Below are 18,000 nucleotides of genomic sequence, written 5' to 3'. Positions count from 1 at the left end.
TTCTCTTAAAGCTAGCTTCTATTTGCCCAATCCTAATTTTTAAAGAATTATTTTCTTCAGAGAGCTTTTGTACTTTGTCCTTTTCCATTTGGCCAATTTGACTTTTCAAGGCATTCTTTTCCTCACTAGCTTTTTGTACCTCTTTTATCATTTGGCCCAGTCTGTTTTTAAGATGTTATTTTCTTCATTATTTTTTTGTGTCTCTATCAAGCTGTTGACTGTTTTCATGATTTTCTTGTATCACTCTCATTTCTTTTTCCATTTATTTTCATCTACCTCTCTTACTTTATTTTCGAATTCCTTTTTGAGCACTTCTATGGCCCAAGACCATAGAAACTTTGGATGTAGGAGCTTTGACTTTGTTATCATCTTCTAAGAGTGTATTTTGATCTTCCTTGTCACCATAAAAACTTTCTAGGTTGAGCATTTTTTTGTTTGCTCATTTTCCTTTTTATTTAAAAAAATTTTTTTGTTTAGAATTTTATTTTCCAAATTACATGTAAAAACATATTTTGACATCAATTTTTAAAAACTTTGTGTTCCATTTTCTCTTCCTCCTTCCCTTCCCACCCCCACCCCCAAAACTCAAGCAATTCAATATAAGTTATACATGAATAGTCATAGAAAACATCTCTACATTAGCTAGATTGGGAGAGAAAACAGATAAAAACAAAACTTCAGATTAAAGCTTGTCAAAAAAAAACAAAACTGCGTGTCAATCTGTTTTCAGATAAGATCAGTTCTTTCTCTGTAGATGAACTGCAATTTTCCTAAGTCCCTCAGAGTTACATTGGATCGTTGCCTTGCTGAAAATAACCACATGCTTCCCATGTTTGTTCATTTTCCAAGACTATTTCTTGATTTTTAATTCTTCATTAAAGTGGGGCACTGCTTCCAGGGTGGAGGGCACACTGTCCCAAGCTTCAGGGGGTTTGAGGAGCTGTTCTCCGAAACAATTCCAAGAATTTCTAAGTCCTTAGTTCTTCCAAGGTGTTATGACTAAAGGACAGGTATGTTTACTACTCTCCTGGCCTGTGCTCTGGTCTGCAAGCAACCACAGCACTGCTTTTCTGGCCTAGAACTAAGAACAGAATACTGTTCCACTGTGGCTGCAAGCTCTTGCGTGCTTGTGCTTTTCCCCTGCCTGGGAATGCCACCCAAGACTGTGATCTGGATCAGAATATAGGCAAAACAACAGTCTTGCTTCAGTGCTAGCAAAGAGACCACTGTAATCTCCTTTTGGCCAACTTTTCAAGCCCCTTACCATCTGAAGGCTGAGTTCCAGAAGTAGTTGATACCATTGCTGATTCAGAGGCTCCTGAGGCCTGCTCCTGGTTCACTGCGGCTGGGTCTATACTGGCGTGGCCCGTACCGAGCTGCATCCCACTCTCAACCCGGTACAAGAGACCTGTATTACAGTCCTTCTAAGTTGTCTTTGGCTGGAAAATGATTTTACCCTATACTTTGGTTGGTTCTGTTGCCCCAGGAATTGTCCTATGGCATTATTTGAAGGTAGTTGGAGGGGTCTTGGGGAGAGTTGAAGCAAATCACTGCCTTTCCTCTGCCATCTTGGCTCTGCCCCTCCAAGAGTAGTGACATTTTTAGGCCTCGATGAGTGAGGTTCCACAGACACTTTCACGTGAGAGGACACATAGGTCTGCAAATCACTGCTCAACCCAGTGCTCAGAGCCCGAGTGATCCCCAACAAGATGTCTTTGGGGAAAGCCAAGCAGAGAACAAAGCAACATGACTGTTCACATATCTGTGAGAGCTCTGAGACAGACACAAATTTCCCTGGAATGGAGGTGTACTGGCCACCCCAGTTATTCTCCAGGATGCCCTCCAGACTTCTAGCAATGTCATCACAGCTACTGATAAGTCCAAAAACCTCTAGGATCCTGCAATCTGCCCACTGATGCAGCTTTAGGGCTGCAAGGCATTTCCATTCACCTTAAAGCTAAATACTTACATGTATAACTTCTGCGAATTTCCCATTAAAGGGCAGACAAATTTTTTTTCCATTTGTATCCTTAACTCCAAGCACAGAACTAGCACACCAAAAGCACTCAATAAGTGCTTTTATATTCATTCAGTGAATCATCCACTACTGACAGGATATAAGAATATATCCCATTTTCATAGCTTTGTATATAAAACAAAATAGTATCAACACTTTAATAGCACATAACAAACAGAATTTTTTCAAAATGTTTAGAAAAGAGAATAGAAATGCTTAACCAAAAAAAAATTTTTTTTAACAAAATTTAAGTGGTAACTTTAATTGCTAGGGAGAAATAATTTGTCTCAAAAGTCAGGTCAAACTAAATCAGAAATGCACCTTATTACAGTGAAGTACTATACTTGAAATCAGGAACAACTTGATTAAGATATCTTTCAAAGTTACTTATCTATATGACAAGCTCAGTTTTCTCATCTAGAATGTGGGAATAAGCATGACTTCTCTATCTCACATAGTTTTAAGTTCAAATTAGATCATATACAAACACCTTGCCAACATTTTAAAACTGCATAAACACCATTAATTATTAGCAATTGTTGTTATATCAATAGCTTCTATAAAAACAGAAAATAATTTAAAAGCGCCACAAATATGCAATGGGATCATCTCAGAAATATTCTAGAGCCACAGTCAAGTGTTTTAAGATTTAGGATGTCAATTATGTGTATTTGGTTAGAGTTTCTTCTTTAGAAATCATAATATAGGGGGCAGCTAGGTGGCGCAGTGGATAGAGCACCAGCCCTTGAATCAGGTGGACCTGAGTTCAAATCCAGCCTCAGACACTTAACACTTACTAGCTGTGTGACCCTGGGCAAGTCAATTAACCCCTAACTGCCTCACTGAAAAAAAGAAGAAGAAAAGAAGAAGAAAGAAATCATAATATATTCCAAGTGAAAAATGATCAACTGTAAATAGTTTTAAATAAGTCCAAAAAAATATAAATATATAAAGACATATCAACACATAACCAAGGACATAAAAGAGATGTATCATTTTAATAGAGAGTATCATTTATTTTTAGTCATGACTCATTCTATTATTCTTCCCACTACTCCAGATTACTTTTCTTATTACTAAGTAAAGTCTAAACAGAAAGATGTTGGTGATAAATAATTACATTGTGAAACTTTTTATTTCCTTGTTATGCAACAGAATAACACCTGTCAGTTAAATAGCATGTTTAAAAGGGAAATTAAACATTTCCCAAATTTCAGCTGCAGGTGAGGAAACATAATCATTGTAAAGGCTAGAGTATTAGATTGCTGGGCTTTTCTTCTACAGGTATAGGTAAAACAAAACCATAGCTTTGTCATTCCTATCTCATAGTCTGCACTGATTATAATTCAACACTAGAAGAATATCCATTTGCATCAAGAAAAAGAAAGCTGTTAAATTATACTAACCAAATGAACAATGAATTATAAAGTTTTCTTATATAAAGATAATAGCTATCGACTCAAACTAGTGGTCCATTAGTGCCTAATAATTCCAATACAATAGCGTAAAGCTCCTGTAACAATTCACATGACGGATATTCTAAACTTTGTCATCAGGGCACCTAACAATTACCATTTTACAACTGATGTTTCTGAAGAAATAAAAAATACTCAGGCAAAGAATAAGTACTCAAATGTTTCAGAAATGAAAGCACCAATAGTGTTATTTTCCTGCACAGAAAGCTTAACCAGTCTTCTTTTAGGCAAGGGAGGCTGGTTTAATTGAAAAAAATAGTGGCTATGAATTAAGAAGACCAAAGTTTGAAGTCCAGGAAAATCACAATCACCCTGATTTCTCATATATATATATATATATATATATATATATATATATATATGGATTAAAATATCTGGACTACTTACTTTACAAAGCTGTTGTAAAAGGTGACATATAACAACAAAGAAATATATACATAAGAAGTTTGGAAATAACTGAAAGAGAAGTAATGATCTTTATATTCCTCACACAGGTGGGCATTAAAGAATGGGGGAGAGAATGAGGAAGAAGAGGAAAGCATAGAAAGCTGGAGGAAAAGAAGAGCCATGAAAGACATGGATGTATTAGACAGAAAAACTTGGTGGTACTGGCTGCTATACTCTATGGACTTTTTCAGAGAGGACAGATACTTGAAGAATGTATGTTGTTTTATCTTTACAGCTGTGAAATTAAGCAGCAGAACTATCTTGCACCTTAAGAAGGAATGTGATGCGTTTACCAAATATACATATGTAATTCATACATTGTCTATTAACTGCCTTTTGAAGGTAGGCTTGATTAAAATAAAATGTCTTTTATTGGGTTTACGTATTTCAAGAATCTCCAGAGTTTTGCCAAGAACCACTTCTGCATTCAAAAGACCAAAATGTAGATTTAGATCAGTTCCAGACAGCTCTAGTAAGAGGGAAGTAGTGGGACAATTGTTCAATTTTAGTGTTACTGCAAGCTAAAATGAGGGTATTATTTTAGTAGTAAAGAGTGGAAGCAGGTTAGCTGTTATGATGAGTTTACTCAGCCTGATCCATACTGAAGATAAATTCCAAAGGTCAACGACACTCATTAATCATAACCCAGAATGAGAAATTTTTACATTAACAGACACCCCCCCCTCCCCGGGCACCAAATTCAAGGTCAGTATTATAAAAAGCCCATCTCATACATTGGGGGGAAAAAAAAAAGTACCAGGTTGTTATAAAACCAGAGACTTCTCAGTTTTTGTCAGAAAACTACTCACCTCTAAAAGCAGCAGTGTCTCCTGTTCAGTCCACTCTCTTCCAGCACTGGCTCCTTTACTCTTTTTTTTTTTTTTTTTGGGGGGGGGGGAGGGAAAAAAAAAAAAAGTCAGGTTATGATTTGAATTTTCTTTTAAAAAGTATTCAAAAAAGGCAGCTAGGTGGCAAAGCGTTATATAAAGCACTGGCCCTGGATTAGGAGGACCTGAGTTCAAATATGACCTCAGACACTTGATACTTACTACCTGTATGACTCTGGGCAAGTCACTTAACCCTCATTGCCCCTCCACAAAAAAAGTATTCAAAGGCAGCCCCTTGAGAAACACAATTTCAACAAAGACAATGCTATTTAAAGTAAATATCACACCCTATGTTTTGGCTCTGAATTACATTTTAGTTTAAGAATTTCACAAGAAGCAGGGGAGAAAATACATGAATACATGATTAACCAATAGTCAGTGAATTTTCAAATGATACAGGATGAAAAACCTCTATACAAATAGGCAACTGAAAAGCAGATTCCAAAAGAATAAACAATACACAAACTACGAATAACTAAAATGTAGAGGAACCTGTCAAATCTTTTAAAATCTTAATACATTAAAAAAAAATTATGTGTGTGGTGAATGAATTATATATATATATATATATATTATATATATATAATATGACCCTTACTTTTATCTTGGGAAAATAAATATGTTTTACCTATTTCAAGCAAGTCTCACAGGTAAGGTAAAAAACTAGGCCCTTAGCATCTCAACGTAATAATATATTGAATTTTTTTTTTTCCTGAGGCAACTGGGGTTAAGTGAGTTGCCCAGGGTCACACAGCTAGTAAGTATCAAGTGTCTGAGGCTGGATTTGAACTCAGGTACTCCTGAATCCAGGGCCGGTGCTTTATCCACTGCGCCACCTGGCCTTCAAAATCTTATCATTAAGAGAGCCTAAGACCATAAATATAGTCCAACTTCTGAAAAAACACATATTATCACATGTAAAATGTTCCTAATTAGTGATTACAGAATTAGAATACCTCCAATGAAAAGGAACTCAACTAATTCAGAAGCCTGATTTTACTATTTTAAAATGGCACAACTTAACTGTAAGAAAATGTCTACATAAATTTTGTCATAAAGCAGCCAGTTTTGTCCTAACCATTTTTTTTTTTTGCAAACCTCAATTTATACTATTTATTTCTCTCTTATTATACTAAGCCTATAGTTTGGGCAGGATATATTCTTCCCAAGACTACTCTTATAAGATACTGTCAAATTTTTGGTATTTGAAGATTATGTGTCCCTATTTAGATCTTTTATATATGTCCCTATTAAAATTGAGCCTACTGGTCACTTCTTATACTCAAAGGTGACCAAAAAACAAGTTTAGCCTTTTCCATCAAAATTATTTCTTATTCCATTTGAACAATTTTTCCCTGTTTGTCTTTGTCATGTTATCATACCTATCTTTTCTCTACACCTTATGAAGATGGCATTAAACTACCCAATGTTCCTCTCTTTGGCTTATAATACTCTCTAAGATGTTATACACACTCTAAAAAAAAAAAATTCCATTTTTCCTTTAGACCACCCAGGACATTCTTACGTTTAGAATTAGGTCCAGAATAGGAGTTCTCTTTGTAGCTTCTGGTCTGAAATGTGAAACTGTCAGCAACTTAAGTCAAAATTTACATCTTCTCAGTATTTGCAAAAAATAGACTACCCAAAGATTTTTCAGTAATGAAAGTCTATTATTACTCCCTTATGCCTTTACACCAAATAAATGATGTTTGCCAAATGTAGCAATATTTCTTACATTTCTACCACAATGATCACTGCTGTTTTTTCTTCTATGAGGAAGGCCTGAAATCAAATGGTACCCCTGACCCTTACCAACTACATAACCCTAGACAAGACTCAACTCAGAAAAAGCCCTACAACTTATCAACAGGTTTATGATTTTTGTTGGTCAAAGATTTTGACATTCTAGGAGTTGAAAAAAATCACGAATCAACCATATTCCAGTAATGAATCACATCTCACTAAGTGTAAATAATACTCATGAGGTTGAATTGCCTCCTTCTGTTAAGCTCCCTAGTTTGTTCCATATGAATGGCACTTTTGCTTGTAGATATCTGAGATCTAGAATCTGACTGCTATCCCTATTCCTGAATATTGTTTCAAGCTCTTTACTGGTTCTTGCAGTCATTTCAAACCATATCTGACTCTTTAGACCCATTTGTGGTTTTCTTGGCAAAGATACTTAAATGGTTTACCATTTCCTTCTCCAGCTTATTTTGCATATGAGGTAACTGAGGTAAACAGGGTTAAGTTAACTGAAACACAATATTTCTGAAAAGCTCATTAACTTTTCCCCTAAACTCTCTCCTCTTCCAAGCTTCTCTAAAGTAGAAGGCATAACTATCTTCTGAGTCTTCCAAGTTCATTACCTTGAAATTCTCTCTATACTCTTTCCTTTCCCTCATGCCACATATCATACCCACTCAGCAGCCAAATTTCAGTGTTTTCCCCCTTCAAACCATCTCTTATACCAACCTTTTTTCTCCACTCTCCCAAGTACCACATCAGTACAAAACTTCATTCCCTCTTAACCACATCATCCCAATGGTCAACTGTAATGTCTTCAGTCTTTTCTCAACATTGCCACCATGCTATTTTCCTAATATTAATATCTGACCACATGACTCTCCCACTGAAGTGGCTTCCTGGAGAATAAGTAGCTTTGGGAATATTATGCTGCATGTGGCTACACCTTTTCTAAGACACTAAATGGACACAACCTCCATCTTTCTCAATCCATAGTGCTAATATAAGCTTGTTTGTATTTTTTTAATGTATAAAAAGACACTGACAATTTTAAATGTAGTACAAACTCTGAAAGTTAGAATTCTGAAGGTTTGGTTTGTGACCCAAGAGAAATTAAACCTCTTATCCTCATATTTTATTTTTAAGGTCCATATTACTTTAGAAAGTGTTAAATTCATCCCACATGTACACCAATGCAAAGTTGATTAGCAGTTACAAATGGCTTTTAAAAATCCTCAGTAATGGGGCGGCTAGGTTGCGCAGTGGATAAAGCACAGGCCCTGGATTCAGGAGTACCTGAGTTCAAATCCAGCCTCGGACACTTGACACTTACTTAGCTGTGTGACCCTGGGCAAGTCACTTAACCCTCATTGCCCCACTTAAAAAAAAATCCTCAGTAATAATACGGATAGATAAAATATCTGAATTCTAAACAAGTTTAAAGTATGGCTGAGAAGTGATACATACAAGTTCTTGCCAGAACGTTCCAAGTTTTCCTGGTAGTCCAACCAAATGAACTGAGATGTTAAATTGTTCATTTTTTGTGGTGGTAAACATTGTATACACATATGGATATGGGATACAATTCAAAAGCTAAAAATTAATCTGCTTTCTAATTTAACTAAAATATACATATTTTTAACTGTAACATACTATCATATGACATAAGGAAATGGTACGCTTTATAACAACAGAAGATAATTGGAACAAAGAAGGAAAAAATAATAAAAATCTAAGAACCTAGACAATGTGAAGCTGGTATTTAAAATTAAACTCTTACTTTTGCTAAGGTTTTCTTGGAGTAAATGTCTGTACGGAGACCAAAGTTCTGTAAGTCAGTAGGCTTCTCCTTATTTTTCTCAGGAAAATTTAACATCTGCTGAGCAGCAGGGACCTACAAATAAAATAAATGTACAATGATTATGCCAAACAGCCCATAGTAAAAATATGTATGACAAAGTAATATTTCATTTAAATAATTAAACTATCCCAGGAGCCTGATTTTTTTTCAAATTGCCAGGTATTGAATAGAAGTAATTCTTATTCCTCAAGGCAAACATGTAACAAATCTGTGAAGTCTAATCTACCCCAAAATTCAGTGTATGTCATTTCACGTAATGGCAATGCTAATGCTCTATCCTAAGACTCCAGTGTCTCTATGAAGTTATGAACTTTGTAGACTACCTATTTCATAACAATTGTGAACTTAAAATTTTATACAGAGTAGGAAAGATGTCAATAAGAAGTTAGTGTTTTGTGAAACATTCACTTTCACTGATTTTTAATGGGAAGAATAATAGTGAACAAAATATTAATATATGCTAAAAAAAAGTAGTAGAAACTCTAAAAGGCATTTTTTTTCTCCAGTAGCTATAGTACATAAAAGAGCAGTACATCAACTAAGACCTTCAATGTTGTTGTATTACATACATAATGAAATCTTAGTTGAAGAAAACAGTTCTTAGCTTTCACCATAAGTCTCTAAGGGATCTGTGTGCCATTTACCTGAGGCGTTCTGAGATGGAGAGGCACTAGCCCAGAGGGGGTATCAGCAAGCACATTGAAGTGAGGTGTTGGAGGAGGTCCCATTGCCATTGGTCGACTTTCTGGATCAACTTGGTAATTAACAAGCCCCCACTGTTCTAAAAATGCATGAACCCTGAAGAATAACAATAAGAGTAAAAAAAAATTTTTAATAAAGATATTTAAACTTTACAGAAATGTCATTATATTTGAAAAAGAAACAAGGCAGGTTGGCTCCACTCTAAATGTTTTTGCCTAAATTATGAGTAACAAGAAAACTATTTAACCCAAAAGAATGAAAGATATATATGCCTATGTCTGTGGAGAAAAAAAATTCATGACAAGATAATGTCCAAGGGTAGATTTAATAAAGGGCACTTTAGCCAATGTTCAGTTTTTTTCTACCTTAATGATACCATAGTGGTCTTTTTATGGCCTGGCCCCAGTAAAGAAAGTAGGATGGGTAAAATGCTTAAGAAAAATCCAAGCCATACCCCAAATAATAGGACATATAAGGAATAAAGAAAAGCCGAAAAAGCCAATTTAATAGAAAGACTATATCTAAGATGACATATTATATATGGCTAAAGTATACTTAGGTCAGACACAGATGGTTTACCTCATAACAGCACAGACATCTCCAGTCAAATTCCGCCTGCAAGCAGTGCGGTCAAATACTCTTGAGGGTTTAAGCGGGTAAGTGTCAATCATGAAATTACGGTATGCCAAGTATCTGAAGAGAGATGGAACAAAATGTGTATTCATAAGGATAAGTATTCTTGTAAAAAAAAACCAAGACATTCAAAGATCTCTAAGTAAAAACTGAGAGATTTTTGCTAAAAACTTATCAGAGTAGTTGCTTAATAAGGATATTTGTTGGTAAAATCTGTCCTACTAAGTAAAAGCCATTTTTATTGCTGCTAAAATACCAACCACTTAACAATTAAAAGATAGAAAAGAGCCTTTGTCCTCTACCTTTGTTAGCAGGAAATAAATTACTATGAAATACCAAGGAGGCTGAAGAAAAGAAACATTTTGAACCCAAAATAAATATTCCTGATGTAAAGAATTTACACAATATAAAATGAAAGAATCAAGAAAGTAAAATAAATTTTCTTCCAGATTGCCTATAAGAGACACATGTAACATAGAAGTAGCTAAAATTTTCTTATATGACTTCTATGTCACTCTAGCCCTTTGGCTAGGAAGCCAACAGAGTCAAACTCAAACTGGTATAACCTACAAGTAATTGCAATATGCCTACTTATGAGTAGAGTTAAGTCAGAACATAAATAATCCCAGCTTCTAAACCCAGCAATTACAAACATACTAACTTGTGGTACAAAAGGACACTCAAATTTGTTTCTCTAACGTGTACTTACAGAAAAATGTGCACAGTGATGTACAGCCAAAATAGTGTTAAAGAATACAAATATGGTCTTTTATCCCCACCATGGGAAATTTGAAAATTTATAATTATGTTCAGTTTATAATGAAAAGGAAAAGGTGACAAGGGTCTAAAAGCAAAAAACATAAATAATGCTACCAAGTCTTTGTTTTTGGATCTAAGAGCATATTTCTGCTCCTTTGTCATGAGAAGGCTGAAAATTTACACTATTTTAAGTTTTTTAACACAGACAAATTTTCATTATTAAGCAATATTTATTATGCTGTCAAACTGCGGAAAGAAAACTCCATATACCTGTCTTGTATGCTGTATACATCTGAGATAGACATATCAATAGAATCATTTCTTAATAGATAACAAATTGGGAAAAAGCAACGGAATTAAAAATTCAAGAACAGTATTGCTATACAAGTGGAAGAAACAATCAACTTGTATGCTTACTTCATATTTTGATGAAAGGCATATATCTTCTCCTATCAAGAAATATATGCCAGGGGCAGCTAGGTGGCACAGTGGATAGAGCACCAGCCCTGGAGTCAGGAGTACCTGGGTTCAAATCCGGCCTCAGACACTTAACACTTACTAGCTGTGTGACCCTGGGCAAGTCACTTAACCCCAATTGCCTCACTTTAAAAAAAAAAAGAAAGAAAGAAATATATGCCACCCATAACTTAGATTCACATATAGCCTGTGAAACATCCTGGGAGTACTTTAATTCAAATCAAGTAAAAACCATTCAGAGAGAATAACAAAACACATCTTGTGTTCAATCTATATGATCAAGAGCTGCAGGTGCAATCCAAAGAGGCAAAAAATGGTGAAGTTAGAACAAAGGCCACTCCAATGGGCCTTTGTGAAAGTGTAAACAAAAGAGTTTACAACAGAGAGCCTCTGTATCACTTCTTTGCTTTTCATACCTACTAAAAAAACAACATCAAAAATATTTTGACTAAGCTTTGTTTAAAAGATAAAACTTTTAGGCTAAAAACACAAAAAAATTGCAAAGATGAACTTGTTACAAAAATACCAAACACTTTACTAATTTTTCCAAAAAGTAGTAAGTTTTTGGCTCCACTAAAATGTCTCCCACAAAATAATACATTTAGAGTCTAAAATTTCACTCACATTTCCGGTGTTTTAGACTTGTTTTTTCCATTGAAAAACTCAGGAAGAGCACGACGTTCTATCACATGAATACTAGGAAAAAACACACCACACACACAAAAAGAAACCATGCTATCAGAATGGTTCAATGAAAAGACTTATTTTATTTAGTGAATCCACTAAGTCAGAAAACAGTTTAAATAATGCTTATCAGAACTCCCAAGTGTTCTACATAGGATTTATGAGTGTACCTAAACTACAAAGAACCATGAAAGTTAGATAAATTATCTACCAAAGATCTGATAGTTTGCTTTCTAGTTCTATATCAAATCACCTGAAATTCTTTCAACTCAAAGTTAGCCACAGAAAGCTAGGATCTTCCATGAAGAAGTTTCTCAAAAGTTCTTATGTTTCATTTCATTATTCCAGTCACATAATTCCTCACTATTTGGGAGTAAGAAAGAAAAAAAGTACACTTGGCTTTTTGCTTTTGGACAATGGGTCTCCCAATCTCACTCAGGACACAAATACAATTGTCATTAGTGGGCCAGACAGTCTAAAAATATTCTTCTGACTTGGCTTAGTGCACACCTTTTTAAGCAGAGGTGGCCCTCTATTCCATGGGACTCATCCTAATGGTGATAAACTTAGTGTGGACACCTCAAAGAAAGGCTTTACCTCTACTGCTATTAAGATCTACCCAATTTAAGCCAACATCAGTCTCAGCCTCTCCGGTATTAGAGATTAGAGGCAAGGGGCAGCTAGGTGGTGCAGTGGATAAAGCACTGGTCCTGGATTCAGGAGGACCTTGGTTCAAATCTAGCCTCAGACACATGACACTTACTAGCTGTGTGACCCTGGGCAAATCACTTAACCCTCACTGACCTGCAAGGGAGGGAAAAAAAAAGACTGAAGGAGATTAGAGGCAAACCCCACCTTGCCTAGCACTATTAACCAAAAAATCCCCTCCCCCGCCACGGGCTTCTTAATAATCTATTTGCACCAATAAGCTTTGCAAAATATTGCTATGTTCAGGTATGCATAAAATTGCTCGTGGCATTTTAGAGCCTATCCAACACTATTCACATTGTGCTTTTAACAGGCTCCTTTATAATAATAGTTTCATTCACTTTAATTTTGAATTTACTTTTCAAAACAACTTTTTTAACAGCTCAATTTCATAAAAATATAAGGATTACCTAACAGCATTTTAGGTTGCTAATTCTAAAGTCTGATGGTAGAGAGGACAATAATGACTGGCTTATTAGCGCAGACAATAAATTATCTGAGGACACAGAATCACAGGCTTATCTACGCCAACTCCCTTTTCCAATATATAAAGCTGTTCTACAATATCCTTGACAAGTGGTGATCTATTTTGGCACTTCCAGTAATGCACCATTACATTTCTGGATAGCTCTCCTTGTTAAAGTTTTTTTTCCTAAATCAATCCAAATACTGCAACATTCAAACTTTTACCCAATGACCCTAGTTCTTGAGTGCTATATAATAAATATCATCTCAAGTTCCACAGGTTTCATTCAAATATTTGAAGACAACTAGTATTTTTTTTTAAGTCCTTTCTTCTCCAAACAAAGGTGTTCTCCCAACAGCTCTGATTTCTTGGATTCTGCAATATAAGCCACTCCCATATTTTTTCTTGGTTGTGTCTTTCTTACCTCTTTTGTACATTTTTTTAAAAAACAAACCTGATTAAGAGTTACCTGCATCTACATAGATATTTTGATCTTTTTAAGACGTTTTCTTTATAAAGTCTTTCTTTGTACCTGTGTTCTCAGAATGCTATTCTTGGGAAAACTCATCCTTCAAAAGTTGGCTTTCTTTTTAAGTCTCATTTTTTCTTTTTAAGATTCTTTTAAAAGAAAACCACCCTGATACAAAGACTATGATATGCAGTAGCATTTCCCTCCATAGAATGGAAAAGTTCCTCCTCAGGAGCTCTGAGCATGATATAGTCAGTGTCACTTGTGTTTACCTTCCCCCCATCCAATTTGCATTTTACCAAATAGTTTCTCTTTTTTTGTTAAGAATCAGGTCCTTAGTAGTAGCTCTCCTCCTACTTTCTTCTTCTAGTTGAGAGAGATAAAACTGTCAATGGGTAAAAAGTTTTCAGTATTTTGCCTTTAGCAGAAAGATATCTTAAACAGATTTTTGGACAGTCTCCCATCACAACTATATCCTGCCTGTATGTATGATCTATAGAAGATAATCATTCACCTTCTCTATCTGACCATGCTACTGGGAAATGGTGATAAAAACAAAAAGATGGACAAGAAGACAGAAATAGTACTCCATAGTACTCCAGGAAGGGGTTAATAATCTCATTCAAGCAGACTTGTCATTAGTTGACTACAAGGTGATGAATCTTTCAGTTATACCAGTTCCTATGAATTGATTCAATGAATTATGATCTGAAGAGTAACCAAACAATGAACCAAATTTTAACATTTAAATTAATTTTATAAGTTTCATTTTCTTTGCTATGGGGCTATTTAGTGAGCCTGCTACAAATAACGTAAGGCAAGGGTTTACAAAGTGTAAGCCACTTTAAATTCCAGACAACCTACACAAAATATCTGTACTCTTCAGCCTTGAAAATTTCTACTCTTTACAAGCTCTCTTGAATATATTCTCTTCTTTTCTCCACTCACACACCCACCATGCTTGTCTTAGGTCCTTATCAACTCTTGTCAGGGTTACCCTAACATGCTACTTTCTGCTATCCTTGCTTTCATTCTCTCCTCTGATTCATCTTCCACATAGCTGGCTACATGCTAGCTATTATTCCAAGGAACCCTTCCCTGGCTATATGACAAGATGGTAATTTGTAACTTTCTTTTCAGGCCCTTTACCTTTGCACCATTTCTTTATACCACTAAAATTCACCAACAACAAATTCCAGCCAAACTGGATCACTAGGTGTTCCCACAAATCAAAACTCCATCTACCTCACACATTTACACAAGCAATCTAGCATTCCTAGAACACACACAGTATAGGGTGGTAGCTAGCATGCTAGGCTTGGAAACAAGCAGAATTGAGCTCCAACCCTCACTAAGATAATTTATAGCTACAACTTTGGGTTAACCACCTAACCTATGTAAACATTCGTTTCCTTAAAGGTAATATGGGGAAAATACCCACTAACAAGGATGTTGTAAGGATCAAAAATCAAAAGTGTATATAAAGGACAGCTAGGTGGCACAGTAGATAGAGCATGGGCCCTGGAGTCAAGAGGACTTGAGTTCAAATCCAGCCGCAGCCACTTGACAGTTACTAGCTGTGTGATCTCGGGCAAGTCACTTAACCCCAATTGCCTCACCCCCCCCCAAAAGTGTATATAAAGCACTTTGTCAAAGTCAAGTGCTATATTAAGGAGAGCTATAATTATTATCTGAGCATTTAGGAATTTTTATCAAGTGCCATTTCTGTGAAGGTTTCTATCAATTCCCCTAATTATAAAAGTTCTCTTCTATTTCAATTTGCCTAGTACTATGTTTATGTCTATATTATATTCAACCTATAGAATCTAAATCTCTACAAGTCAGAAATTATTTCAACTGTCTCACAGCCAGACCAAACAGTGTCTCTCACAAAGCAAATATTTTTAAAATACTGGTGGAACTGAACTGTTTAATACTGGTTATTCTTGAATGTCCAACATTCCTCCAGATGTGCAATAGATTATACTCAACTAAATACCAATTTTGTTAGGTAAAATATCACTTTTTCATGCTTTTACTTTTGTTTTTTGTGGAGCAATGGGGGTTAAGTGACTTGCCCAGGGTCACACAGCTAGTAAGAGTCAAGTGTCTGAAGCCGGATAAAGTTTGTATGTGGGGAATTGAATTTCTCTGGTATGGCCACTAGTTCACACCTTAGATAAAGTTTGAAGTAAAATGGCAGGTGGGGCAAGTAAACAGAAAAATATGCAAAAGGAATAAATAAATAGATGAATGAATGAATGAATAAAAAATTTAAAATTAAAAAAACAAAAAACAGAAAAATCTGCTAACTTCTCCTGACTCCAAAATACCATAAACCCAAGGAGGCCACTAAAAGAACATAATTTACAATAGGTTTATGTTAGGAAGTGAAGTGGGGCACCTGATAAAGCACTGAGACTGAAGACAGAAGACCCAAGTTTGAAATTTGACATGACACTAGCTATGTGACTCCGGGCAATTCATTTCTCTTCTGTCAGCCTCAGTTACATCAACTGTAAAATGAGGAGAATAATAGCATCATCCACCTAGGGTTGCTGTAACAATCAAATGAGTGAATATGTATGAAGCTCTTAGCACAGTGTCTGGCACAGAGTGGGATTTAATAAATGGTTATAACCTATGTTATCCAATAATTTATCATAAATATTCAAATGATACCACTAAAATTTCTAAGATATAACCATGAGGTAATACTCTTGGGAGTTGATTTACTTGTTCCAATCCTGCCACAATTATGCTCAACATATTGTACAAATACACATATAAGCTATATCAGATTGCTCGTCGTCATGGGGAGAGGGGAGGGAGGAGGGAAGAGAGAATACGAGAAAAATTTGGAAATCAAACTGCATTCAGAAAGAATTTATGAAAAACGTAAGTAGGTTCTCTTAACTTCATGGTCAGAAATCGTTTTTTTTTTTTTTTTTTTAGTGAGGCAATTGGGATTAAGTGACTTGCCCAGGGTCACACAGCTAGTACGTGTTAAATGTCTCAGGTCAGATTTGAACTCAGGTCCTCCTGACTCCAGGGCCGGTGCTCTATCTACTGCGCCACCTAGCTGCCCCGCATGGTCAGAAATCCTAAGGGGATAATGAAGAGAGAATAAAGGAAAAGACTTGTCCAACATGACTTTATTCTCCTGATTTGTGAAGGATTTGGGCTATTAAAAAACCAGATTTTTAAAAGGGATGAAAATGTGTCATGAAAATGCATGTTCACATCATTAGCACCTTAGAATAATAGGTACTCATTCCAAAAGTCACTCTAAGTCATTCTGTCTCCACTCTCTGCTTTCAATCTATTCTTCAAATTTCAGGACAATCAATTTTCCACTCAATCTGTTCCAAAATTTTCACGAAGTTTTATAGCTGACAGAGAAATCTTCAAACTCCATAGCCATAAATAGTGGTAGGATCATTTGGGCAAAATGCGGAATCACTCAAGGTGATTCCTTTTGGAGAAAACAGGCAGTGCCAACTGTAACTTCTAGATTTGTTACATTAGTTTCATTACCTAAAATGAAATTTCACATTTAATTATAAAAACTTTCATTATCAGGTTTTCAAGATAAATAAGCATAGCACACTATGTTAAATGCCTTTTCTGCATCTGCTGACAGAATCAGGTTTGAATATTTTTGTTTTTGATATGATATATCTTCCTAATGAAATGCCATTTTAGAATCCCTGATATTAAAACAAACCTCATTATAGTGAATGACTTTTTGTTTTAAGTGATTTAGTCCTTAACATGGACTGTATTGAAAATAATTAAATTAATATTTATAAATTATAGTGATCTATAAATTTCCTTTGGTTTATCGTTCTCTCATTTAGGTATCTGGACCTGACTTGTCTCATTGAAAGAGTTTGGTAGAATACATTATTTTTGAAAAAAAAAAATTTTTTTGTTGGTGAGAATAATTTGTGTACTAGAGGTATTAACTGTTGTTTAAAAGTTCAACAGAGGGGCAGCTAGGTGGTGCAGTGGATAGAACACGAGCTCTGGATTCAGGAGGACCTGAGTTCAAATACAACCTCAGACACTCGACACTTACTAGCTGTGTGACCTTGGGCAAGTCACTTAACCCTCATTGCCCTGCCCCCCCCCCAAAAGAACTATTAAGACATCCTATGTGGGGAGGGAGAGAGGGTCTTCTTTAAGAATGAAGGAGGGGGGGCAGCTAGATGGTGCAGTGGATAGAGCACTGGCCCTGGAGTCAGGAGTACCTGAGTTCAAATCCGGCCTCAGATAATACACTTACTAGCTGTGTGACCTTGGGCAAGTCACTTAACCCCAATTGCCTCACTAAAAAAAGAATGAAGGAAGGGGCAGCTAGGTGGCCCAGTGGATAGAGCGCTGGCTCTGGATTCAGGACCTGAGTTCAAATCCAGCCTCAGACACTTGATACTTGCTAGCTCTGTGACCCTGGGCAAGTCACTTAACCCCAATTGCCCCGCCAAAAAAAAAAAAAAAAAAAGAACGAAGGACAAACAACAATATCCATTTAGAGCTTATTAAACTCTATTGAAGATACTGGTATAAATGCAGTTTCTCCAAACTTTTTCTTTTTTTCTGGCACTTATCAAAAAGAGGGTTCCTTCTAACAATATCTTTCTCGGTTTGTTAAAAAAAAAATTAGGTT

The 18,000-nt window shown here is 35.7% G+C and overlaps 1 protein-coding gene across 4 annotated transcripts in view; it reads right to left on the bottom strand.

Annotated features, from left to right (window-relative positions):
* The window catches only part of SMARCC1 (SWI/SNF related, matrix associated, actin dependent regulator of chromatin subfamily c member 1), a 173,503-nt gene that overhangs the window by 75,409 nt on the left and 80,094 nt on the right, over positions 1-18,000 (bottom strand). For all 4 annotated transcript variants that reach the window (XM_043963478.1, XM_043963485.1, XM_043963471.1 and 1 more), the window contains exons 15-19: positions 11,629-11,700; positions 9,715-9,828; positions 9,078-9,231; positions 8,353-8,466; positions 4,749-4,808 (exon numbers count right to left, since the gene is read on the bottom strand). In XM_043963478.1, the coding sequence (XP_043819413.1) occupies positions 4,749-4,808; positions 8,353-8,466; positions 9,078-9,231; positions 9,715-9,828; positions 11,629-11,700 (514 nt within the window). The remainder of the gene's footprint in view (positions 1-4,748; positions 4,809-8,352; positions 8,467-9,077; positions 9,232-9,714; positions 9,829-11,628; positions 11,701-18,000) is intronic.

This window comes from Dromiciops gliroides, chromosome 1 (assembly GCF_019393635.1).
Source record: "Dromiciops gliroides isolate mDroGli1 chromosome 1, mDroGli1.pri, whole genome shotgun sequence".
Lineage (NCBI taxonomy): Eukaryota > Metazoa > Chordata > Mammalia > Microbiotheria > Microbiotheriidae > Dromiciops > Dromiciops gliroides.
Note: the sequence above shows the minus strand (reverse complement) of the source record. Positions and strands in the feature narration are given on the sequence as shown.